This window comes from Nothoprocta perdicaria, unplaced genomic scaffold, assembly GCF_003342845.1.
Source record: "Nothoprocta perdicaria isolate Ctin4 unplaced genomic scaffold, notPer1 scaffold_27, whole genome shotgun sequence".
NCBI lineage: Eukaryota > Metazoa > Chordata > Aves > Tinamiformes > Tinamidae > Nothoprocta > Nothoprocta perdicaria.
Window position 1 is genome coordinate 18,310 of NW_020455499.1, and position 27,367 is coordinate 45,676.

Consider the following 27,367-nt stretch of genomic DNA (forward strand, 5'->3'; position numbering starts at 1 on the left):
GGACGCGCCCGCGCTCGCGCTGCTCCAGAAACGAAAGCAGCCCAATTGCTTACGGAATTTGCAGGAAAGGGGCAGGTCTAGGTGGCATCAGAATTAAGAGCAGAAGGTAATTTCCAAACCAGCATTTAGCAGTACTGAATTAAAGGAGCGCGTATTTAGAATTTCTTACAGTACTAGTTACGTTTTTCTCAATGAACAAGCTGTAACATAGAAAAGCCTTATCATAAGAGTAGAATGAAGTGGATTCTTTAACAATAGGAACTAGAGTCACAATTTCCCCCTCCCCAACCCTTTCTTTATTTTTTCTCTTTTATATCGGCGAGTAAATTGAACTTACCAAGCAGACCCGTCCCCAGTAGCGGGTTTAGCAGCTGTGGCACCACAGAGTTACTGTTGAGTTTAGCTGGACCAGATGCATTCCCAGCACTATTAGATATGTTGAGCAATGTTTCTGCCATTGACACCACTGCTGTGCCACCAGCCAGGGTGGACACAGACAGTGCTGCCACTGCTGATGAGGTGGTGGTGGTGGTAGTGGTGGCCTGGGAGGAGGTGGCTATGGAAAGCTCTGGATGAGGAGCGCTGCTGCCCGCCGCGGCGTTCAGGACACCTCCCACCAGCTGGGGGTTCAAGGCCATTAACGCGGAGGCCGCCGAGACGGCCGGGAGGAGCAGGGGGTTGGAAGTGGTGTCGGCGCCCGAAAAGCCCGGCCCGGGGGCGCCCAGGGGGGTGGCGAGGAGGCTCTCGGCCCGGCTGCTCTCGCACGGGGCGCTCGGCAAGTGCTCGGGTGGGTTTGTCAGCGGCGCTACGGCGGGCAGGGGGTTATTCTGCTGCTGCGCCGCCTCTGAGATGGTCAGGTTGAAGGATGGCAGGGGGAGCATGGCAGCTGCCTGGGCCTGGTTCTGCAGGAGGGCGGCTAGGAGCTGGAAGTGAACAGGCTGCAAGACCTGCCCGTCCACGTCACTGGAGAGGAAGGCTAGAGCAGCATTTACATTGGGGTTGAGCAAACCTAGGGGGTTGAGGTTGACCTCGGACTTGCCTTCTCCTGCTGAAGGCTGCAGGATATTTAATAGATTCTGGTTTAGGAGATGTTGCTGATTCACTGGCAAGGAGATGGGCAGAGAATTGAGGAGGTTTTGATTCAAGGAGTGTGGAAGGTTGTTGTTTGAAGCGCTGTTCGGTGGGAAATGAAGGGAGTGTTCGTGGCCGGCAAAGGGGAACTCGCTCCCGACGGGCAGCTGGCTCTGCAGCGCGTTCCCCGCTGCAGTGGTGACTATAACGCCATCCTGAAGAACAGAGGTTGTCTTCGTGATGGCGGGTTGGCTGGTGCCAGCTATGGCTATAGAGGATGACGGTCCCGAAACCCCTGCAACGCAAAAATGCAAAACACATTAGTAGCACGCTGCCTTTGGGAAAACACTCATCAAAGTCACAAAGTAACCAGGTTAATCCAGCAGAGACATGTTTGAAACTTGTGCATAGAAAAGAAAACATTGTGAGCATCCAAATTGCAGTATTTTTCAGAAATCGCGGAATCTGCAATGAATTAGCCCAGCCACATACTGAGCCACATCTCATCAGAAATTACATAACTATATACTTGTATTTTCCTCAAATTGCTTGAGCAGCAAGAGGAGTTCATTTATTATACTTTTCTATTCGTGTGAACCTGAAAGTAACTGTAACAACATCATTAGCGCCGAGGACCAGCGTGAACTGAACTGCAAGGACGAAGGATCCACGGGAGACATGGAGGCTGCTGGGGGAAGTGTCCTCCCACCTCATTATTTATTGAGAAAAAACACAACTAATTGGAGTGGCCTCATCATATCCGTCACTCAGCATGGAAGGAAAGGCCAAGTCTTGGCAACTAGATTGATTCACTGGGAGGGTGTTCCCCAAAGAAGCATTATTATTCTTCCCCCCTTTCCCTGTATCTCAACAGCACTTTGACCAGCTGTTGAAAGTTGAAGTCTAAAATAAATTATGCATTTCCTTTTAATTGAGGGAGAGTGCTGCAGTGATGTGATCACACCCAAAACAAACATGAGGGGGGACAAGGAGAATTAAAGCAAACAAAATTACCTTGAGAGATGCCCTTCCACTTTATGCATCGCATTAGCGAATGAACATTAAAAATACATAGGAAAACAAACTCTGGTCTTGATGCTATGTAACTATTATCCATTCCAAACTGCCTGTATGCATAGCTAATGTGAGGAAGAGCCAAAGGTAGCAAGTATTTTTCCAAAGAAATTCTATTCAAAAAGTTATATGCAACTAACTGGTAAGTAGGGCGAGGTGCTGACAACTCAAGGAAACATGAAAATTAAGAGCGAGTGTCTCTGACAGGGGCTACAGAAAGGAGCATTACAAGGGGAATCCTTTTCCACATGTGTTAACGAGTATGATTTATTCCTAACACACACCTGAAAACTCTGGTTATCCAAATTCAGCTACACAAATCCCCCAGAAATTCCAACTAAAATATAACTCACTTTTTTCTTTTAAACATTTGAAATATTTTAAATTACCTTTTCCGAAAAGGAATGTAATTTTTTTTGGATCTTGGTGTAAAAGAGCAAATTCTTTTCCTTTCACGACCAAACCAGTCCTATTTCTAACAGTCTCCATGTCATGGGGTGAGCCCGCGGTGACCCACGCCGGCCGCAGCACGCTGCGCTCCGGGGAAGACTTTCCTCACTTACAAAACAGAAAAGCTTTATTTTTATTCATCTATCTATTTTTAAGATTATTCAGCGTTAACGCTCCCAGGATTCATGTATAAAACCACAGATTTAACAAATACAAGAGCTATTCTTTTTTTTCTTTAGGAACTCTTACTCCTGCAGTCGGGAGGAGATGATATATGCAGGTCTCTTCTATATGCAAGTCTTTTCCTCGGCGAACAGGGAAGCCTTCCCTAGAGGAAACTTCATTCAGTGTTTTCAGCAGCACACGGGTAGATTTTTAATTCAGGTCTACGCAAACTATTCTATATTTAGCGCTTATGAATAAAAACCTAATTCAGGGTTTTCGCATGGACTAATCTATTTCTAACTTATTTATGATCATATTTCACATTCCACTCAGGTAAATGGTCACACCAAAGAGTGTCTCAGAATTCTAAAACTGTTTTTTTTTTCTCACTGAAAAACAGTCTATTTCTTATCCCTCATTAAGCCCTACTTCCAGAAACCTAACCTCAGAGGTCTACAGGGCCTTCAACGCTTGCCCTCCCTCCACTTTAATGAGGCAATTAATTAATTGCTACTGGGAGAAAGAAAAGCTTGATGGAACCTGAGTAGTAGGAAGAAAATGTTTATTTCAATCCAGGCTTGAGAAATGAGAGATTTAAAGGCTGCTTTTCAGAAGCAAGGAGCTGCTGCCCGTCCTGGACCTGTCTCCAGCAGGACGCAGCAGGAATCGGGATGGAAAAGTTGTGGAGAACTGGAAAGTTCTGCAGCTCCTATGCTCTCCACAGCTGCATCCTGGAGAAACCTCTCTGCACCAGTACATGGCGCTGGCAGGATATAATTTGTGAATCTCTTCCAAAACATCATCGCTAACAAGTCAATATTCCAGATGGAGAAACATATGCAAAGCCATTCTCATTAAAATATAGCACTGCTGGACATCTTTTCAAATCTTCACTGCAACTCAAAAGACAAAATACCAAATTGTTTATTTTTTCCCTTATAAAACACATGTAAGTTCTGAAATTTCTGAAGCAAGGTGCAAAATGCTGTCATCCCTGGGAAGAATCATGCAGCTCTTGGGAGAAACCTCTGAACTGCTTTTTCCTTTCGTTTCAAGACAAAGTCTCTTGAGATCCAGGGTGAAGAGGAGCAGTTTCATCGTGTTGACTCTTGAGGAGATCGGGTACGAGGTGACGCCCAGCACGGGGAGCAGAGCCACAAGGAGCGCGAGGGGCCCGCACGGACACACGGTCTATCTCCCCCATCTGTCACGAGATCAACTATACTCTTGGACATGGGAAGCCCAAATCCCAGGAAGGGGCCTTGCAAAACCAGGCGACAGCACTAAGGCGATCTGGAACGGATGCCAGAGTCTGAAGAGGCCTTTTAATTGAAGCAGTATCTTGGACCATACGTTATCTTGAGGAGGATTTTCAAGGAGGGCGGGATGAGGCGAGGAGCCCACAGTGCAGGTCGGTGGGAAGGGTCACTGTGAGCGAGGGCCTCGGCCAGGAAGGTCACAAGGAAAAGAGGGCTGTGACTGTGACCACCTGCATCTCCTTCGGGCCCCATAGGATGGCAGAGAGGGGGGAAGTAGACGCAGCAATTCCAGACGCTGGGATCGCCAACACTGCGACCTCAAGTGCAGTGAGAAATGTGAAAGGGACGTGAAAGCTAAGAGGAGAGCATAAGTTTTGTGAAAACATGACGTTTTGCATCCGGGAAAGGCACCAGATACGCGATTATCTCAGGAATCAAGTCCTCAATAACGAGAAGTTCTTAGAGCAAAAGCAGAATGAAAAAAGATGAAGGAGTCAGAATAGAAGGAAAGAAAGCTGAGGGCAACTGCAGGCTTCCCAACCTTGCAGATTGAAAGCTCTGCCAAAGGCCTTCGCAGCCACTGAGAAAACGGAACTGCCTTCACAGTGCTGTGAGTAGAAGAGATAAGAAATAAGCCTAGCATCTTGGAGGGTCAAATTAATGCTTTGGGAATTAAAAAATCAAGAGGATATACATTTTTAAAGGTTTTGGCTTTCATTTCTGTGCATTTCTATTTTGTTTTCCTTTGAAAACAGGTTTCTTTTCCCATGTGGGTTGTGCCTTTGTGAACCGCACTGGCTCCTCTTTCTGAAGTGCCGTTTGAGAGGAATCCGTAAGCAGATGCACTAGCATCACACGTCCTATGAAATCAGTGGCTATATACTATGAAATATAGCACGTATGTACCATATATTGCATACATGTATAGGACATATGTACTGTGAAATCGGGAAGATTCACTCTCTCTACTCATTTTAAATGAGGGGATCAGAGTGGGAGGTATTTATCACTCTGATATCAGTGTTGCTTTCCCATGGGATGACAGCAACATATATGTAAGCATCTGTATAAGCATATATGTAAGCATATGTAAGCATGTACACTACATCCCTATTTGCTTTTCTCCCATAAGAAGAGTCTACGCAGGACTAGTTTCATACATGCTCTGGCTCTGGCTTGGAAGCGCCTGTTTTTAACTGTTTAGTTTCAACTTAATAAATAAATACAATACAAACACAAATAAATACAAATACAAAAGAAATACATTGTGGAATTATACGGAGGTTGGTACCCAAAACTGAACAGCCGAACAGGCCAAATGCTGCATTTGCAACGCAGGTCTGTAAGTCCCTTGGGTTGCTACCTTTGCTTGGGGTGTGGAGAAACCCTGAGAAAGTTTTTAGACTAGTATTATTTTTTTTTCTAAAATTGCTTTAAATATGACAACTAGAACTCCATTCTACTCAGCTCAGTAGATAAGATTACAATCTAACAGGCCTAAATGCTAGCATTTGGAATTGCATATTGCATATCTAAAAGGCATTTGTAAGTACATATAAAAATCCTCCAAATCGGAGGGATTTCAGAGAGCTCCATATACCATATCCCAAGCATCCACAACAATTCCTGACAAACGGCCAGGTTTGGCAGGGTTATTCATTTCCCTTACACTCTGCACACTAACTGTGCACAGTGCACAAGGACAGCAGATGGTGACAGCACTGGGGGCAGTATTTGCATTCGGTGCAGGTGAAACGGAAACAGCAAGCGCAGTTTTGGAGAGGAAAACGGGATCCAGGGATCAAGTATCAGTAACGGGGTAGCGATCCTGACCCCAGGCTCTGATGTGGGTTCCCGGGAGGGCCCGGGATGCACTTTTTTCCCTATTTCCCCCAAGTTACGCTATTAGTCTACCCTTGAGCTCCAGGGAGGTAGAAAAGGGAGAGTTCCCTAGTTTCCTTCCTAGCTCTAAGGTCCTGTGGGCTCAGGAGCGCGGAAACGTTAGTCAAAAGTTCTCAATTTCTTGCTCTTATTTTACAAGAACAAGAGCAGGCAGATGGGATACAAGGAAAGGGATGACATTGGTGTCAGGCTGGTGGGGTATTACCAGACATCCCTCTCGTTCCGCACTGTATTTTTTAAACAACAGCAAGAGGTGCACAGCAAGCGCCACCGGCTGTCTCTGGAAAGTGGGATGCGAGCCATGGATTTCAGACTAAGCAAAGCGAGAGCCAAAAGCAAAGCAACATTTCTGCAGCAGGAGGAGAATTTTGTCTGCATGAAATTACGTGGGAGCACCAATAACTTTATATACAGTGAGGAAGGAGCGACCTCCCTGCAAACCAGGCAACTCAAACTGAAAGCAAATTGCTGTAGCCTTCCTAGGCACTTCCACAAAATTAAAGAACATGAAACTACACTGTATTTCTGCAATAAAACACAAAATTGCAATTCCAATATAGCAATTAGAAGGTGGTAATGCAAAGAATATTTTACATTTCTCTATGTAAACTCCTTGTTATGCATCCTAACGTTTCACAAGCTGCAATGTTGCATTGATGGAACTTGTAGGAGGAGACAGGTATTACATCAGGCACTTAGGAAATTAAAAGTGCTGAAAAAAATTGGGCTTTTCCTTTCAGGAAAGCACTTCAAAAATCAAAACCTGTAAATTAAAATAAAGAAATAAACAACTCCCCCACCAAACAACATGGGCTGTATTCTGCTGTGATTTAGGGGAGGACCTGCTCCAGATCATTAAGACAAATGTATAGAGAATATAGAAATATAGAAATCATTTTCAATATAGAATATAGAAAACATTTTAAGAGCTTAAAACCAAATAAATCTTATGTATACACTTTTGAAATTTGTGAGTCCTTATCATTCTGCGTATTAAACCCAAAATGCACTTAGCAGTATTTTACAATTGGTATTTTCTGTATTGCATGCTTAAGTTTAAAACATTTCCTGGTTTGAAACCCTAATCCAAGTGACATTTAACTCCCAGGTCACACAACGAGCTGTCTGCTGAAACCTTCGCTCTTTTCTTCCTCTGCTGAACAAAACCCAGTGGCTCTCACAACAGGAACCTATCAGATTCCCTTGGAAGTGACTCAGCAACCACAAACCATCCTCGACAGGCAGCACCCATCGCCCAAGGAGCCTACCAGGACCCAAAGGGCAGGGTGCTGCATCATCGTATAGTCCTAACCTGCAACCACCCCATTCCTGATACTCAGTATTTTTCAAGTATTTTTCACTCTAGCAAATTATTTTAAGAAAAAAAAAAAANAAAAAAAAAAAAAAAAAAAAAAAAAAAAAAAAAAAAAAACCCTCACCCAGGAGCCCAGTCCCTGCCAACTGCATATAAATTGATAAATTGCTGTAAAAAGGCATGGCAGTCAAAACACACACTGACCTGACAAGAGTCTGGGTAACCACAAGTGCAGGTTATTGGGAGTGAATGGCAAATTCAAATGGGAGAAAAAATGAAGAAATAAATAAAAGGAGGCATGTGCCTAAGCACATCAGGTGCTCAGCAAGAGGAGCTCAGCACCGTGGACTTGTTTTTATAAATAAAGGTAATTAGAAAACTCTACTCCACTTCTAAATTCTCCACCTACTGCAAACATGATGGTAGCAAGTAAGTTTGCACCATCTGCATAAGGGTCTGTCACACATTAACTATTCTGGTTGCAGCTAATCTCATCACTGATGACTATTAAGGCAATCATGCCTTTATGTTTGGAGAATGTGAGTGGGTTTGTGTTCTTCCATCCAGAGTAAAAAGAGCAAATTATTGGAATATCCAATGATACCAGTCAGACGACCTACCATACAGGTCATATACCTGGATATCCTAGACTCCCTAGGAAACATTTCCCCTATTCTTTAGGGTCTTCATTTGAATAGGAAATGAATGTCTTTTTTTCCCCCTTCCTAAAACAGTCACATTGGACCACAGATGAATATCAAAAAAGTGGTGCTAAATTTCAAGTAACAGTAACTCCTTATAATGATAATTTTTGTTGTTCCCGAGCAAAAGTGTCTCTGTACATTTAAATAAACTGAAGGACAGAAATCAATAGAGCGCTGCAATCTGCTTTATAATTAGAAGAGTACCTTGCTGGCATCCTGTCTGGAGGCGATTGAAATTTAATAGGAGACTTCTCTCAGACAAAGCAAGTCTCAAGCAGGCTGCCAGCCAGCCACTCTCCTAATTTTAAAATCTGTTGAAAGGTTCTACTGATTTTATATTTCAGTGACATGTAAAAGTAATTTGAGGGAGCAAATCCAAAGGCTCATGTATGTGAATAGGGCATTTGGTAGACGCTTAGTGGTTTGCACCACGATGCAAACTTTGACCATGCTGTTACATTCAGTATTTTCTAGAACAACCCATCAGGTTTTAAGCATAGGCAGACAACTTTCAGAGAAGCAAGGGCCCACACTATGCAGAAGGTTGCTACTACATCCAGTAGTAAACCTAATGAAAATTTCAGATTAGAATTTATGCTTCAGTTTCCAAAAACCACCCAAATACGGATATGGTTCAAGCACCTCATCCCTTCCACCTGCCTCACAACTTAAAGCATTTCTGTTCCTGATGCTCCTGGAAGGTAAGGAAGGATAATTGCCCCTCACTAAAAACCAATGAGGAGAAAGGAACAGCAGCTTCACAGAGATGAGAATCGGAAGCAATGCCCTTTACATCATAGGCCAGTATTTTTCACTGCATTAAGCACAAACCTTTTTGTCAGACTAAAACAATTCATTACATGGGAGACTCAGCTTTGTGCCACCGGCAAAAGCAGGAGCAAACTGAACATTTCCAATGGCAGAGGGTTGGGAATGGCCTGAGCAAGGCCAGGGGAGACCACCCCGATCATTAAGCCAGCTCCTCTGCACGCTCGGGCTGTCTCTGCCAACACACCCAGCGTGTATCCTACATCCATCTCTGCCAGGGGTTCACTGCGTGCTTCCCTTTCCATGCTTCCAAAGACCTGCATAACCTCTCTATTTTTTTTTTCCTGACAGTTTGCACTAAGGCTGTTAAATCAGAGACTCCTTCGAGGCACTGTTTTCCAAGATGACGTTCCATGCTCAATTCTGTATTCCAAATTATATTGCACTATACTTGGCTGCCTTAATATGGGTTTTGTCTGAGTGGAAAAGAAACTCCTAATTAAATGGTCACATGTGCTCCTCCTTATTATCTTACTATTCTTCCAGTCTCTAAGTTTCACCAGTTAAACTGTAGTATCCTGGATCTAGGACCACAATAGCCTCAAGACATTTTTCCTCCTCATACGTATCTGTCCTTTATTTGTCACTACAAAACTTCTAGACCTGGAGCTTCTTATATTTCTGATATTCAGATATTTGAGATACCTTTTTATCTTTAATCCTATTAGCTATGGTTATTAGATTAGTCCCCTTGGTTTCCCTTATCAACTTTGCTTCCAAACAGTTTTTCCAGTCCTTTGCCTTTATGCCATCCTTTATGCATTGTGTGTTCCCAGCCGGAATGTCAACTGCTCCACACTTACACACACACTTTCTATGCTGTGAAGGCCTCCGTGTTCCAACAGCAAGAATAAAGCAAATGAACCAGAGTCTGCAACGACCCAGAGTGCTATCTTCCCATTACAGAAAGAAGAGACAAATACAAACCTACTTCTGAGTGGCTTAATGAATAAATCTTAAAGCTGCCAAATTAGCCAGCTGGATTTTACCTTCAGAATCTCCTTCAGAACTAGGAGAGGTTGATTAACAATGAGAAATACAGTGTAAAAGGTTAACGTAACATAAACAGTAACGTTGACCATGTGCAGGTATGAGCCTAGGACTCAATCTCCTGGATGAAAATGGACTCTTTTCACATAAATAGCCTTAAATAATCTATATAGATTTGCTGCCACTTTGCTGCCTCCTATCAGGTAGTTGTTACTAAACAGTGTTGGCAACACACACAAGGTAGACCTGATAGCTGGAAAGTCAATAAAACATAAAAAGTTAATAGAAATGCAACTGGTTTTCAAGTGCTCAAACTAGGAACATGCCTGAAAGCCTCTACCACATGAACAGAAAAACTTATTTCAACATGAATTTCACTGCTAATTCTATCACACTCATACTGAAAATTACCCGGAAATTTACCTGGTAAAGATACTATCTGCAAACAAAGGCAGAATAACCAAAGAGGGCTCTTATGGTTAAAGCGTAATTAAAAGCCCAAGCAATAACCAGCCAGCTAATTGTGGAGATTCTCAGTATTTTTCCTCCGAGGAACTATATTCTGATGAGCAGCTATTCTGAAAACTGGCCCAGAAACAGGCAAGGGATGTAGCAGAATGGCAAAACCGAGCGGAGCAGGCGAGAGGGGGAGCACGGAGGCGTCGCAGCCCTGGTTCTGCACCCCGGCTCCTCACCCTGCTCCAGCCCGGACACCACCGCCCTGCGGCCCCTCCGTGCGGGACAGACCCCCGACCTTCCTGCGGCGCCGAGATACCTCTCGTTTCAATGGGGAGCGGGAATCCAACCGGCACAGCAGCCCCAGCACCGCCCTGGAGAGGAGCCTCCTAGGCAGGCCCGGAGTCAGACTCACTAGCAGTGAGCCAGCAGCAAGGGCAGCGCTTCCAGAAGGGAATGCTTCCATTCCACTGCAAAATGCAACCAAAATACAACCCTGGACTGCAGTGTGCGTGGGGTTCTCCTCAGCCGCTGGGATGGCGCAGGGCCAAAAAGGTCCCGTCTGGGGATGTGTTTAGATTCTCTGTTCTTAGAAGCCCACTTGAATGACCCTTAATTAACGTTTTATTGATAATTCTTAAATAACACACAAATTTTGTTAATCAGGCCCAGCCTATATTTCCTGCAAGGATCCTGAAATCTTGGAATACTTTTCTTTTTTGTCAGCTTGTCAAGACAGAACCACCATGAAAAGGTTACTAGCTGTCTGCTTGTGACATAAACCACCAAAATATCTACGGAAAATGAAAAAAAAAAGCCTTTTTTTTCCTCCGGAATGGAGAGAAACCATTAAAAGCCATTAGAAACTGTGGCCAGCATCATTTTAGAAAAAAGATTTTGTTATCTAAGTCGGTTCCGTGTTTTGAGGCATCAGCAGCTCTCTGGGAGGCAGCCCTGGAAGGCGGCCGGGCCCTTCCTGGGCTAAGAGGAGACCCACACGTTTATGCTCCTTCCACCTGACCTGATGCCACCTGACTGTGGATTGTATCAAGTGAACACTTGGAAAGTTAACCGAGCTGTGAGATGGACATAAAGTGGGGACGATTTTTCCGCTTACAAAATTAACACGGTATCACCATCCAAAAACGTGTACTTTGCTCAGCCAGCAGGAGCTAAATGAAATCCACCTTTCTGCGATGTCTCCCTTCTATCTTCAAACAGCACAAGGAGAGTAGGAGCTGCAAACCTGCCTCCTCTGGGAGACTCGGTGATGAATAAACCAGGAAAGCTCGCTACCCTCTTCCAACCAAATGCACAGGTTATCCAACCATCTAATTACCAACTTAGCACAATTATTACAACCAAGGCAAACACAGGCTTGACACTCTCCCCATTGCCCAGCCCCAAGGAAGGCTATTTTGCAAGTTTTTGTACCCCTAGTAGCTGCTCTAATCATCTAATCTCATTAGAGATGATTAAATAGCACTGGGTATTTAAAACAAGTGGCAGAGAACACATACCTGGCTGGGAACAGATTCTAACTAGTTGAAGCAGCAGGACATGCAGCAAAAACAATTTATTTGGGCAGTTGTTTGAAGAAATGTGAGGCCTAGGTGTGTACAAGAGCACATGAATTTTATTTGTGAGGAGAGTTAAGAGAAGCAAAGAGTGGGCACAGGAAGGAGGACAGGATGTTTTTGTACAGGAAAAGGGAGATAGACTTTAGTCTACCACTGTTTTTTCTTAATGGTTTTGAGTGGGTATCAGCATGAAACGTGCATATTTTTTATACTGGTGAATTCAGATTTCAAAGGTAGATATGCAGGAAGAATCCACTTAAAAACAGCCAAAATATATTTGCACACAGTCAAACACCTGGGTATCCTTTCACAAGGAAACATACCTGCTTCAGGACTGCTTTGATTGCAGCTGCTAACAAGGCTGTTGGGGATCACTGGGGCGGAGGAGGCCGGGATCCTCGGCGGAGGTGGGTTGGGATGCAGCGAGTTTCCTAACGCCACTCCCGGCTGCGCGAGCATCCCGCAGCTGCCGCCCGCCTGCATCTGGGTGATCAAACCCGCCAGGTGGTTGGCGGAGGCCGGGCTAGTCCCGTGGACAAAGTTAGTGCTGGAGCTCTGGCAGTGGCCGCCTTCCCCTCGCAAGGGCAGGCTCTGAGCCAGGGAGTTCTGCAGAGCGCCCGGGTTCACACTGGTGTCTGCAAAATGCATCTGGTTGCCAGAGCAAGGCAAAACAGGATTTGAGCTCCCACATGTGGTGGTACTATTGCTGCTCAGGTGAGAGCTTTGACAGCTCATGGACTGCAGTAACTGGGACATTGAACTGATGGGAAATGAGCTTTGACTTTGTTTCCTTATCAAATCGGATCCAGCCTTGGAGGCTCCAGAACTGTCCAACTGAGACTGTCTCAGCAAACTCAACACCGTGGTGGTCGGCTGCTTTCTCTTCCTCAGAGCATCTTTTTGCTGAGACATCAGTTTGTCTCGCAGTGCTGCTCGACCACTCTGCCCTTCGCTTGTTGGTAGGAGCACGTTGGCGGCAGGAGGGAACATGGTATTTAAAGTGCTGTGTCCTTCGTTGTTGCCACCACTGGCAACAGGTCCAGAATTGCTACTGCTGTTATTGTTGGTACCAGCAAGTTTATTTTGATTTGCTAGCTGTGCTTTGGCTGCTGCTGAGAGTAAACTACTTGCTGGAAAAGAGGCAGCGTTGTGCTGGTTCAAGATCTGATTTAAAGGCATTCCCAGCAAACCCGGCTGACTCTTCAAGGAACTGCTTCCAGCCGATGCAGTGGGAAACACTGCATTGTTTGGAGGATTTAATACATTACTCATTCCAGCAATTAATGGGTTGGGGATCTCCTTGTATTGATTGAGTCCATCGTGCTTGGTGGAAGGGCTAGATGGCATAGATGGCCTGGGTGACCCTATTGTTGACCGTGGGGACCTGGGAGGAACTTTAATACCACTGCAGGACGACTGTGGTCCCACTGGAGGCAGCAGGAAATTTCCATGATCTGATGACGTGGAAGAGGAACGTGATCTTTGGGGAGAAGCCTCGATCCTCGCAATCCCGGACCCCATCATGTGAACGGGGGACGTCACTGGTGACGGGGAGAGGGAAGTGGAAGCCGAATGCTGAACCCTCTGAACGTGAGTGCCGTGGTTCATGTGGCCGGGTTTCACGGTGGGCAAAGGAAGGTTACTCGGCAAGGGGACGACGGCGGGAGGCATGCTTACATTCATCACGGGTACCTGAGAGTGGGCGTTCGAATGGAAAGTCGTCGGGTTGATGATCACGGGATTCTGATTCACCGGTTTGCTGGGAATCGGGTCCAGAATGCCGAGCGGATCCTTTTCTGATGGCAATGGCTTTTTCTGCAGGGCACACGAAGGTGGAGGGGGAGGAGGTGGGGGGCCCTGGGGCGGTTTATGGTGGAACATTGCTCGTGGTACTTCCATACCAGCGGAAAAACTACACATGGGCTTTTTCATTACTGGGCTTTTTGTGGTCAAGGTTGGGGAAAGAGGTATATTAGTCCTTCCAGCCATTGCACAGGATGACTGTATGGGAGAACCATGTAGCATTACTGATGGAGGAGATAAAGGTGTCCTGCTCATGTGAATAGGACTGGAGTTGGGTGCTCCATGAAAACCGGGATTGCTCCTTGTGAAAACATCAGGGCTTCCAAGTGGGTCAGTCCTAGGAGAGATGGAGCCATCTCCATATATCTGTGATCCTGATGAAGCTGGACTGGGCATCCCACCATGACTGCCACGATATGGAGACTTCTGTCCCAGTTCACTACTACCCAATCTCTGCCTCGGATAGACAGAATGAAGTTCTTGTTGCTGGCTTCCAGCCATTTCTTGCACGTAAAGCCTACCCATGGCACTAGATGCCCCTATCATCAACTTGAAAGGAGTCTTACATTCTGGCATCACAGAATTTGTAATTCCTTCATGTGATTTATTCCTCATCGATCTTGGAGTTGCTGCTCGAGTAGGAACTACTGGAGTTGCACCTGATATTAAAACCACAAAAGTTACCAGTTAGATATCGGAAATCACAATCCAGTGCAAAACTACAGTGCATGGAAAGAACTGTGAAAGCCAGAAAGCCTTTTAACTAAACTCCTGTCTAACCAGCAATAATACCTAAATCACGGTGCGTCACGCTCCCACAGTGTGGTTGCCCACAGGTTAACTCCATATCCCATATAAACACTGTGTGAAAATGAACAAACTACTTTAAATCTTGAGTATCCTACGTTTCAAGTACACTTACCACCTATATAAGGTTATTTTAGCACAGTCCTTCCCAAGCATAGATTCCTAGAAATGCTCCCCTCTCCCTCAGCTTTTTTTCTCTTCCCTGTAACACCCACCTCCATGCTCTGCTCCCGAGTCCCCAGCATTACTGCATCCCTGTACAACGGGCTGGGTGAGCAGGATGTCACTTGCACAGGGAAAAGGAGTCTCTGGCACCATCTATTGAGTATGGGAGGAAATAAGGCGAGAGTCTCTTCTCCTGCCGTGGAGGGGAGAGCAGGATCCTGCCCCAAAGGCCAGGGATGAGGACGGAGAGGGAGCCTGGCACTTATGCCCAGGTGCAAGGCAGGAGGCCGCGCTCGGCACTGCCCGGCCTCGGAGTTCATCTGCTCTTGCTAACTGCTTTCTGGAAAGGGATGTTATATAATGTCCTTAATGCTTTTCTGCATTAAGGCTTTTCCTGCAGCTGCTGCTACAGGTTTTGTTTGGCATCAGATTATTACATTTAAGAAGTGATTTTTTTGTTTGTTTTCAGCATAGAAGCCTTGGGGATATTTACATTTGTGCACATGTGAATCCTGCTCCCCATCATGAAAAACCTGCTGTAAGTTCTGGTTCTGAGATCAGATGTGCCTGCATGCACAAAGCCACCGAGTCCACTAACACTGATTTTGCTTTTTAAAACTTTTATTTTTTTAGTCTTTTACTCCAAGGACACCATCATGAGCAGCTTCAAGTCTGGTGGACCTTCTGCCAGTTCTGCTGCTCGGGGAATTTGTAATCCAGATTTCAGTGGGAGCTTAGTAAGGGAAAAAATGAATGCATTTTTGGCATGCAGCCTGTGAATATGCAAAGTTAAATTTGAGTAATGAGCTAAAGATTGCATGTTCAAATGAATCAGAGCTACCTTTAAATTCCTGACTCACTAGAACTCGAGTCCCCTCTCTCCTTCAGTCTGGCTCTAGGAGACAGACGGCACCAACAATTCTCCCTTCATCCTATTTGCTCAACCAGCTACATCAGGACAGAAACAAACTTAATACCTTTCCCAAAATATAACTCAAGCCTTGTCCAGTGGGCAGAGCTCAGGGCTGAACTGCAAAGTGAAATATGTACAAGAAGCCTCACCTTGAATGCTGAGCCTAGGCAAAGCAGCAAATATGTGTGCTTAAGCATGAAGGCATTCTTGCATCTATCGAGGTGCTTTATTAGGAAATTGTCTTTTGCATTTAGTGCACAAAATGCTTGTACACAGAAGGTAAGACTGAATAAACAGGAATTCTGTCTTTCTTTAACTGAATTTTCCCTTCCATTTTCTAGTTCTTTTTAAAAGGAATTGTAATTTAAGAACTACTAATGAAGAACAATAAAATATGCTATGGAGAATGCATAGTAATTTGGGAAAATGTACTGTTCAGTATAGAAACAAAAATTACAACCCCAAACCAACTTGAACAAAGCTTTAAAACCACCAATAGCCATCTGAAAATGTAACACTACCTCAGCACCATGAACATCACATGCATTTCAGCACCAGGTACATAACTGAAATCTATTGTTTTTTATTGTCTTTAAATTTTCCGTTTCATAGTCAGGCTGCCAGTGGTTGGCAATTAGCCTGCTGTTATTCTTTCAGTATAGAGCTGCAAAAGATCTTTCAGAATATCAAGGGCCATTTCTGAGCAGATGCAGGTCATAGCATATAATCGTAAACTTACTGAGCTTAAAAGTATCTTTGCTCCCTTGTCCTAACTACTCAGATTAGGAAGACTTCTTCAAAATATTTTGTGGTAATCCGTAAAAATTACTTAGTTTTTGACTTAAATTTCTATGCAAATCTCGTTTTGTTTTTCAATGCAAACTCTGTCCTTTATTTAAAGTAGCTCTATTTTCTGGTGCTGGTTCTCCTAATGTGGTTACTGACAGCAATTATATCTCCTTTCAGCCACATTTTGCTAGGTTAAACAAGGCAAACCCATTTAGATCCCACCTTCTCATGGAACAGGCTTTACACTTCTCTAGCTATTCTGATAACCTCTGTGGCACCAGCTCGAGTGCCTCTTTCCTGAGTGCTGCTAGTGAGAGCAGGAGCTTGGCAAGCTGCTGTATGACAACATTTGTACTCCTCTACTTTAGTATCACACTGATCTGTGCCACACTGCCAGCTGGTACCGCTCAGAGGCATCTTTGATCAGTCAGTATATCCACGTTGCCTTCTTTCTCAATAATTCACAGTAATAGCTTTTGCTATTAGTCCCCGGGTGAATAACCTCACAGTTAATAGGTTTGTTGCTATACCTTGCTTGCCCTCCAGTTCTCAGGGACTGCCTTTTTTTTTTTTTTTTTTTTTTGACATACTATGAGTTTCTCTTGTTTTGATAATACTGTCAGCTTCATCCATCAACAAATTATTTCATCTTTGTGTTAGTAAGAATCATGAAAATATTAATCCAGGTTGGTCTGAAAAAATAATCCTTGAGAAATTACAGTGGAGAGATCTTCTCTAGCTGTATATTCTGCCTGCAATACCATTTCCCACTTAGCCTTGTCCTTAGCTGTATTATAATCCCTTTATAATCACTCTACTCAGCTTCTCTAATTTCCCATGTGACAGAATATCAGACATATTACCACAGTTCCAAAAGATGACAGTGAATGTATTTCCTTTGTTTGGAACAATCTGCTATCTATTCGAAGGAAATCATGCTCTTAGTCTGGGATGACCTGCTTTTCAGACCCATTTTCTAACTACCCACATCTCTAATTATTTTTTTCTTCTGAATCTGTTTACTACTGCAGTATAAATACATGCCTTTTGGGGATGTGTTAGTATAGCACTTTGTAATTTTTAGAAATTAGGTAATTATATGATTCTGTAAGATTTTACTTACTTGTTCCACCACCAGGACTAGTTAGAACTAGTGAAGGATGTGGTGCTTCCATGCTCTTATGAAGTGTAGCCACAGCAATAATCTTCCTTTTATGTATGCATAGTTTGGTGACATCTTCATCTGCTTTAACATCTTCAGCAGTTCTCTGCTTCACAGCAGCTCCAGGATCAAAATTAAATACCTGGGAGTAAAAATTCCAGCATTTAAAATAATTATTTCATAGGCAACAAACTTACCGAATATACCTGAACCAGAAATTTTACATAAAATGATATTTGTCTCTATTCTTCAGATCTATCTGATGCATCTTGCACTGAACAGGAGATATCTTGATAGTATGCTTTGAGACTGTAAATAGAAATTGAATATATTTATAATACATAAACAGAGACAAGTAAATTGTCATTTAGTTATGCTGAACACTAACGCCCTGCAGTTTGAAGACTTTGAAGGTGATAAAGAGAGGAAAGAGGAGCTACGAGTGAGTGAGAACATATTATCATTAAGCAGGAAATTCTAAAATGTGTATGTAGATGTACAATTGTTTATTTTAGCATGTTATAGTGATTCAGCTCAGTTACTGAAAACAATGCATCTCTGTTATATTTATATGTATGGAGCACCTTTTGTGCTTAGTTTTAAAATATGTTATCAAACCACATGAATTACTGGTCTAATCCCAGCAGCTGCTGGACTTCCCTTCCTGCAAGGAAGCTTCCACGGCGGCTCTGCTGAAGCTGCTGCTCAAGGCCACTTCTCATCCCAATTCTCACACATTAACACAACGCTGTTAATGGGAGGTTTCTAACTTGACAGGGAAGTGTTCCCACACAGCAAGAACCAAATCAGATCTCCAAGAATGTGACGGGGAGAGGGAAAGGGAGGAGGAGACGGAGACTCATTTTACTGGTTTCCTTTCCCCCATTCATCTTTATTCTGCTAATGAATAATCCTTTCTACTTAAATATTTACAAAAATGCCAATTCCTTAGGCGCCTGCCAGTTATCTCATCTCACATATACATGATGTGAGCACATTATGTTCTATCACTGCATCTCAGCTGACAGAGTGGATAAGGAGGATGATGAGGGATAGGGAAGTGGGCTCTTCCATACCTTGGGAAGAACCAGAGGACATTCCAGGCCACACTTGCATGTCCCATCAGTCAGCAAGTAAGTCTTCACCTGCTCCAAGCACGACAATAAAGACCCACTGGGACTGAAAAGGAAGAGAAATGATAAATAAAAGCAATTGGATAGATAATGACTTCTATCTAGTCTCCTAACAGCTCTCATAGAGAATGTGAAAAATATATAGCTACGATTTCATATTGTTCCACAGTATTTTCTGCTTCTAGTCAAGACCTAAGAGGATGCCTTACAAATGGCAAAAAAAAAATCTCATTTTCAAGGAAGACCTGACTACAGAGAAAGAAACTTGACAAGTGTGGAAAAAAAAGGAAAGTAACTGAGATTATGGATATTTACTATTCATGCTACAGCCGTGCAGGATTCCCTATCCGCTGCCTGACAACACCGAGATTTGCTTCCCTGTCCTGCTCCTACAGAGCGCAGCAGCCGGCGCAATCCCCACAGAGCTCCCGGAGGCAGGGCCGGCACCGGTGCCTTTTTTAGGACTGGGATGAAATTTAAGAAGAAAACATCACAGAAGTGTGTTTCAACAAACACCAAAATCCAACATGGGAAATGGGCAACAGCAATAACCTGCTGTGGCTCCGACTGTCAGGTGTGTAAATAACTTGGTTTTGTTCAGCTCAAATTTCAAGCCTCTCGCTGGAAGTGAGAAATGCTTCCCCAAGAAGCCAGTCCAGTGAATTTCTCATAAAGCGTATATGGATTTCTTCAACTCCCACCAGAAAATCATTATCTCCATAGCCAAAAATAGGACACTGGAAATTCTGCTACAGCAAAATCACTAATTCATAAGATGAAAAAAAGTTCTCATGTCACAAATCTCTAGCTCCCAGATTGCTCTTCATTACTTAGCCATCTAAGCTGTTTATTGCTGAAAACATAAAATAATTAGTAAGGACTGGCCAAAACCCTGGTTCCTAATGGCAGCTGTAAATAGTAGCCCTAATTTTAACAAAACTGATGCAAGTGGAATATTTCAGATCACAAAAAAGCCAGACATCAAAATGACCAACTTTCATATTTCAACCCAAATGTATAAACAACTACTTCTGCATGACAAGTCTTAGTTGTATATATAGCAACATCTGCAAATGACATTTGAAGTTATGCTAACAGTTTAATTAAGTGATTTATTTGCCAAGCCTGGCCTGAAATTGCTATTTTAGAGAGAATTACTTGGGTTGAAAATGCCTAACAGTGAAAGCTCTGAAGATACGCAAGATAAAGCAGCAATCTAAAAATACATGGTACAGGTATGAAGGAAAAAGTGATTGTAGGGCTGGAAAGCCAAACTTCTCCTACTACAAACTGAAGCCCCTCAACTGGGGGGATTAAATAAGATGCCATTTTGTGCTGTCCAAAGGCCTACTTAGCAGCAAGAGCTAAGCTCCTGTGTAACTGAGCTTATTAGCAGCCCTTGGGCTTCCCTGTTCCCTCTGTGTCCAAAGGGATGACTTCTCCAGCAGAGAGGGTCACCTCAGGAACCCCCGGCACCATCGTCAAGATGGAAAAGCCAACTGGAGATGTGAGTGACACTGAAAACAGCAGCTTGCATGGGGGAATACAGGACAGAACCACTTCAAAAGGCCTCCTGAACAAAGATCACAGGTAGAAAAACAAGACTGAAAAGCGACTGTCCAACATGTGATACCAACACGACTAGTTTATAAGCAAAATTAAACAGGATAATTAACTGTATAAAGGTGACAAATGTAAGTCCTTGTGCCTGGATATAGGGATGATAGAAAAAAAATCCAAATCTTTCTTTCTCATTGATTTTTAACTAAGGCAGAGGCCCAGTAAATTATAGCTGTAATGAGAAATACATGAGAAAAGTGATTTATCTTTGACATGCATATCGCTGACATGGACTTTGTTTGATTCTGTTAATTGAGAATGTAACAAGAAATCCTGGAATGAAGTTGATTTCTTATGGTAGTTCAGTGTAAAACTGAAGTACGCTTTGAGTCGTTAAAGAATTCTATATCGATAATACATAAAATATTGCAAAGAGGGGGTTATTTTAACCACAGAATATTGGGATAAGAGTAAGCAAATAATAGATTGCTAATCATTCAAAACTAATGTGATGTAAATCTGATGTATCTGTATTTTGTTAATGGTAACTAATTTTTTTCCAGCAACATTAATTTGTGGTTGTTGCTTGCCTACAAACACTAATTTAATAGTGATTTCACAGAATCCCTGAACGGTTGAGGTTGGCAGGGGCCTCTAGAGATCACCTAGTGCAGCCCCTGCTCCAGCAGGGACACCCAGAGCACGGGGCACCCGGTCACATCCAGGCGGGTTGGGGAGATCTGCAGAGCAGGAGCCTCTGCAGCCTCCCTGGGCAGCCTGGGCCAGGGCTCGCGCACCCTCACACCAAAGCAGCTCTTCCTCACATGGATTTCAAACAATTTATTTGCTCCTGTTTCAGGATGAACAAGAAAACCCCCAGTAAGCTAACAGAATAAACAGATAAAACACCTAAAACTGCAGTGAGAGATCACAGTCTTGTGTACTTGTTTTTCTACATGAGAAATGTGGGGAAATCCATACAAGTAAATCGTGCTGGAGAACACCCAGTGATGCTGAACTCGGAAACTCCACCAAACGTTTAAAAACTGATGATATCCGGGGTTACTAAACAGTTACACTGCATAATTTCCTTCCAAAACAAAGTATGAAGAATGCAAAGCATAATGTACATCTGGAATATAAACCCAGAGAAGACTTCAGGAATGGCAGAATAAAGTTACATGACACTGCATGAACTAAGCTGAAGACTGGCTGCTGAGAGCAAAACAAAGTCCCACTCTGTCCAAACTGCTGAAAGTTGTTTTGATGCCTGGCCATCAATTTGAACTCGACCAGCAAAGGGTCTAATGAAAATCCCATGCTGGTGCAAGGGAAAGGCAATGTTTTTGCATCTGCGAGTATGACGGAGACAACATACCTTTCTCATCACCTCAGCTGCAACATATAATTCAATTCTCTGGCTAGTTTCACTGTAAATGGTTTGAATAATAAAAATAAGGAAGGTTGAGGTTGCTACTGCTCAACTCTTAAATCCACATGACAATAATAAGTAATAAAGAACTATTCATGCCTAAAGCAAAACGTATAGCAAGGGTATCAAATTTTCAAGACTTGCCAATATTAGATTTGGAAAGACAGAACAGATGTTGTGGGCATGTGAAAGGCACAACTTCACTGACTTAAATGGGCTCCACCAAAACCAGTGGAAAAACTGGTCTAACGCTTCCAGAACAAGAACTCCCTGAAGTTTTTGAGCAAAAAATGAGTCACGGATTTACCATGTGTTCTTGCAAAACTACAGTGAGCACAAAACCAGCAACCACTTCACATAACCTTACCTGATATAGAGCACTCCACTTTGGTCTACCCGTCGTTGCCACCCAACTGGAACTTGCACTGCTGGTGGCCCTCCATCCGTGTCCCCTCCGTCACACTCCTTTCCTCCATTCATTTTTCTGTTTCTGTTTATGAGTCTTCAAAGATATCAACAGTAAGATGATATCCTTTTACTACATGTCATCATGGCCTCCCAAAGAAGGCCATTCAGAACCTTTCCCCAAATTGTACAAAGTGCTTTGAGAGGCTCCAGCTCAGTTTGAAACCAAGTCCTTAAACGTGGCCATTTTTGTTAATGAGTCAGTTTCCCATTACAATCCACATTAAATATGCAATGTTTAACTCCTTATATATTCATAAGGATGGACTATATAGATAAAAATTAGTGCTTCCAACTTGGGAAAATGGTAATTCACCAATCCTCTGTTACCTGTCAGAAAGGAGAATGGGGAAAAGGAGAATTTCTAGTTCAACAGCATGGCTCCAAGCTTGATGACTGTCTAAGATAACTTGTATTTTGTGAAAGCTCGTCTCATTTTTATAAATATGAGTCAGATCTAATACCTCCAGGTATTATACCCTTTATATGCCACATTCTTTTTGTTTTCTTTTTATCTTCCATTCATTATCCAAATTCTCTTCTTGAGATTCTTTCATGACTCCCCAGCTCCAATAAAACAGTCTGAAAAACACAGATATAGAAAACATATGAGCCATTTTCCTGTGCCTCTTAGCCCAGCTCTGTAACTCATGAAAATGTACAAATAACAGAAATAACATCTGCATCCGTTTACATCAAGGTATCACATACATCAAGAGTTTAGAATTGAAATCTTAACCATCAATAAAACTGTAAAACAAGGTTAAGGGTAAACACAATCTCACCAGCATATTCTTTTTCTGCGTGGGTGTAACTGAACTACAACTGTAGTTATTAAATAGTTAATTTATAGTTTGGATGATTTGGGGATACATCTTTTAAATGAACAGCTTCACAAATGCTTTTTTTTGAAATTATCACTGAGTGACTCGCTCAGCAAATGTCCTTTATAAACAGTTTATAAAACTAAATGAATGTGAAGGAAGTTGCTTTTAGGGTTGATAATATCCGACAGAATGGAAAAAAATTTTGCATTTAAACTAGATTACAAAAATCAATTTTTAAAAAGCTGTACAATAAAAAGGAAAAAGCATCATTGGATTTCTTAATCTAAATTTAATATCAGAAACTTCATTTTCTTCTGCATAGATGTCAGAATGGCTATGAAACAACTGAAATGAGAGAAGCAATACACTTTTATGATATTCTTGTATAAGCAAGTCTTCTTTAAAGAAGGTCAGAATTACATGAACTGCTATCCCCTCCAAATAAAGATTTATAAGTAACCCAGAGAAGAATTAACTCTCAAAATTGGAAGCTTTATTGAGGTGAGACAAACATGGAATATACAATTCTAGTAAGTATGTTATAGAACTATAAAACAATAATCCTAAAACTCTACTCCGTCGTAAAGACTCTATTACATGTTTTATTTGGAACTGCATGCCAATTCTGCTTTATCATTCCCACTGCTAACATTTTTAAATACAGCAACTGTTGTTATAGACGTGGCGGATTTTTGTAAGAAGACGTTTTCTGAGATAGAAAGCCTGAGGATTTTAAAACATTTCTAACAGCACCAACAATAGCAGGTCTACAGGCAACAATATCAGCAGCTCCTTTGAGACCACTCGAGGAAGACTCCAGAGACACAAACAGTCCTCGAAACGACTCCTTTAAGTGCCCTTATGCAGCACACGCTTTTTGCATGTGCTGCTTATAAATGGAGAGTTCAAAATGTTACATAAAGAGAGAAAAAGAGAAAGCAGATGTAATATTTACAAAGTGGACTGGAAAGAAGAGTCTGGAGTCTGACTAAGGTGCAGAGATCTGCAGAAAGAACCCTGTAATTCTTTCCCAAAGACCTGCTGCAGCTTGCAGAGATCTCCTTCTACACTATGGAGCATCCCCATAGGATGTAACCCTGGCCAAAACTGGGGAGAGGATGACGAAAATTCACAGCTAGAGGTTTGCACAGGTAAGAGCTTGGTTGAAACATGGAGGTTGGACAGACTACAATTATTTCTTTGGAATTATGCACATGTAACTCCCACCTTGCCCAGCGCACGCAGGGCATCTTGCTTGCAGCCAGCGCCTCTGAACAACTCCACTTCCCAACACACTTGCATGTCCTGTGTTTATTTATTTATTTATCTAAGAGAATATATTTTATATTACTAAGTGGAAAATGTATATTACTAAATTGTGCATCTCTGTCCAGGAGGTGGAATCAAAATGCAATGGAAATTGCACAAGTTTAGGCCTGCAGCCCAGATAGGTGTTTCAGGAAGCAGGGCATCATTTGTGACCTACTTGCTGCTTCCCCTAGCAAGCAAAGGTTATTGGTAAGAGCCAAAAGAGCTTTCTGGGGGCATCACCTGTGGCTTCTCCAAGCAGCCTCCGAGGCCTCCTGCCGCTTCCTCTCCATGCTGCAGATCCTGGGCACTGACAGCGGGAAGGTGAATGAGGACAAGCTAAAGAAGATTAGAGCTAAAGTCTCACGAAACACCTTGCCATGGCTCCTACACAAACAGTATCTCTCTTAATCTTGGGACCTGGCAAACAGAAATGGGATTTGGGAAGCTCTTGGCAAGAGCACAACACTCTCCAGTCCTGGTCTCTGGAGGGGAGGCTTTTAGTTTAGCAAAGTTTAGCCTTGATTCCTAGGAAAAAAAAGAGGAGGTTTATCCCCATTAACAGGTAACAGACAAGGTTTCATCGAATACAAAATGGAATTTACTCATAAGTTTCATTATTATTGCAGAAAAGGGCATTGATATTTTTATTGCAGATGCCATGTACGGTATTTTATTACAGATACCATATATGGTATTTTTATTACAGGTTCCATGTAAGAATAAAATAGGTAAATTATTTCCCCGTTATTTTTAATGAAAATTAATATTCTGTAATACAGTAAAATTAGACTTAGAAAAGAGGTATTTAAAATACTGGAAGCAGATACTACAGCAAAGGTTCGTTTCTTGACTCAGCCTCACTTGTTGCTACTTAGGGCAATTACACTGGATCCATAATGTGGAAAAAATAGCCATTAGTATTGCTTTGTGCAAGAAACAAAAGACACTTAAGTAACCTTGTATTTTTACTGGTTCTACAAGGCCACGTACCAGCTATCACTACCATAATGCTTATCATCATCTAATCTGATAAACCACCTCTGGGCTGCACATATTTTGAAATAGTACGGCAAGAAGCATAAGAATTCATGTGACTTCCTCTTCTGCAGCCAACAGTTAAAGGTTTTCACTCAGTACAGTCACTTGGAATAAAAAGGCTGCTTCAGTCATATACTTTTCGGCAAAATTTATTGTTTATATGACTTTTTCTTGAGGCTGAGGCTCTGGTTGTTCACCAGAGGCTGAACAACTGTAAACTAATACAAGGATTTCAGTGATGTCAAAATCCACGTGTATGTGTGATTACCCATTTTTCCCAAGGTACAAAACCACATCAAACAGCACATCCCACCTCAGCAGAAAACTGCAAACAACACTCCTCTCATTAACCAAGTTGGACCTTTTTCTGCTAATTTACAGCCCTCGTGTAAGTTGGGCTCTGTGAGGACAGGCCAATGTGCCCGTGTGCTACAAGTTACAGGACAGAGAGAGGCTGAGGCTCCATGGAAGCTTCTTGGAGGACACAGGTCACCAGTGTGCAACTGGTCCCAGTTTTACGTGTTTCTACGCAAATGCTCAAGGAATTGGGATCGGTTTAGTGAACGGAGCAGGAGGGATCAACATCAAACCTTTGTGTTCTTATCAGTCCAGCACTGCCCTCCTCCCCTTCCGAGGGACCTCTGCCCCCTTCCCTATCAAAGTACTCCAGCCAAAGTATTTTTATTGGTTAAGAAAGTATTTGGATTTTGGATCGGATCCAAAGTATTTTGCACACTGGATTCATGCCAAAGGTCTGATTTTCATCAACCCCTGTAATAAATACCTCTTCTCTGTAATCTCATCATAACTCCAGACAGCTCATGTTATCTCACCACGGGTAACACAACTATCCACGTCCAAATTGATTCCTCCTTTTTTCCCGAGTGCCAGGGCACGCCTTTCAGTGTTTTGCACTCCACTTCCATTATATTATGTTTAAAAATATTTTATGAGAGAACTACATGGAATTGTTTTTCCCCTACTTCCCCCAGCAAATAACTTCCCTCCCATGAAAATGCTCTCTCTAGTTTTCACATGTCGAAAGTTTGTTTTCAATTTTTAATGCCTCGCTTTTTAAAACGCTCCAGTTTCAAAGCCTTTCTGAATGTCTGGCTGTTAATGTTCACTTAACTAAAAATTGATAAAGTGGTGAAATAGAAAACTCGGTACAAAGATAAAAATAAACTTAGATAACAATAGTCTGCATTTATACCTATCAGGATAGATGACCATATCTGACTTCCATCTATCTCAGTGATATCCAGGTAGTATTTACTTCAATAGCAGTGGATGGAAACTCAGTAAGGAATATTTTGGCACTCTAATGTTGAAAATATGCTTTGTAACTTTTTAAGAATGAACTTTCAAGTGTGTTTAGCAATTCTATTCATTATAGAGAAAAGCTGCTTAGAGGCCTTCACAAAAGTCTGCCTCTCTGATGTGCAAAACTCAGCGCTTATCGAAGGGCTGACCACAGATTTTGATTATAAAGTTTTGCAAATGTTCATTCACAAAAAAATATTGCTTATAATTCCAAATACCAAACTCACTTGCAAGCTTTACTTTCCATCACAAAAATACTTATAATGTATATTTGATCAAATTTACAAAATATCCCCCTCAGTTACTGTTAAAAGAAAATTCTGTGTTTTTCTGGTACTAGTTCAAATGCATTTAGTATATAAGGATTCAGCTGCCCTTAAATCATGGTCTTGGGGTTTTAGAACTAACACAAATTCTTAGCTTGTTAAAGACCACTATTTTCAAACTAATCAGAGTTAAAATGAGTTTTAGTTATCACCTGCTAATTACTCATCTGTTTAATTCTATCAAAGTAGTTAGTAAGGACTCACTCATATAATCTAATTAGAAACAAAGACATGTCCCATCGCTTTTAGAGGATGCTTTTCCATTTTGAAAAGAAGCATTCTCTTCACCAATTAGATTGGTACTGAACAATTTATGAAGTGCTATTTTTATGAGAGTGGTTAAATAAACAAACATACCTAATGAATATTTTGTTGCATTGAGCTCTAGTACTGAAATATAGCTGTAATACAGCCTGGTCTTTGTTTTGAGAAAGACATCTTCATCTTACTCATAAATAAGAAGTATTAAGAATACACTGCAAATAACCATAAAATTGATCTATATTGAATGATTTAATT

The 27,367-nt window shown here is 42.3% G+C and overlaps 1 protein-coding gene across 3 annotated transcripts in view; it reads right to left on the reverse strand.

The window, feature by feature from the left end:
- The window catches only part of MBD5 (methyl-CpG binding domain protein 5), a 54,462-nt gene that overhangs the window by 13,752 nt on the left and 13,343 nt on the right, over nt 1–27,367 (reverse strand). For all 3 annotated transcript variants that reach the window (XM_026040865.1, XM_026040863.1, XM_026040864.1), the window contains 5 exons: nt 21,926–22,605; nt 18,510–18,612; nt 17,395–17,575; nt 12,118–14,256; nt 338–1,366 (listed from right to left, as the gene is read on the reverse strand). In XM_026040865.1, coding sequence (XP_025896650.1) covers nt 338–1,366; nt 12,118–14,256; nt 17,395–17,575; nt 18,510–18,612; nt 21,926–22,038 — 3,565 coding nt within the window. In that variant the 5' untranslated portion in view covers nt 22,039–22,605. The remainder of the gene's footprint in view (nt 1–337; nt 1,367–12,117; nt 14,257–17,394; nt 17,576–18,509; nt 18,613–21,925; nt 22,606–27,367) is intronic.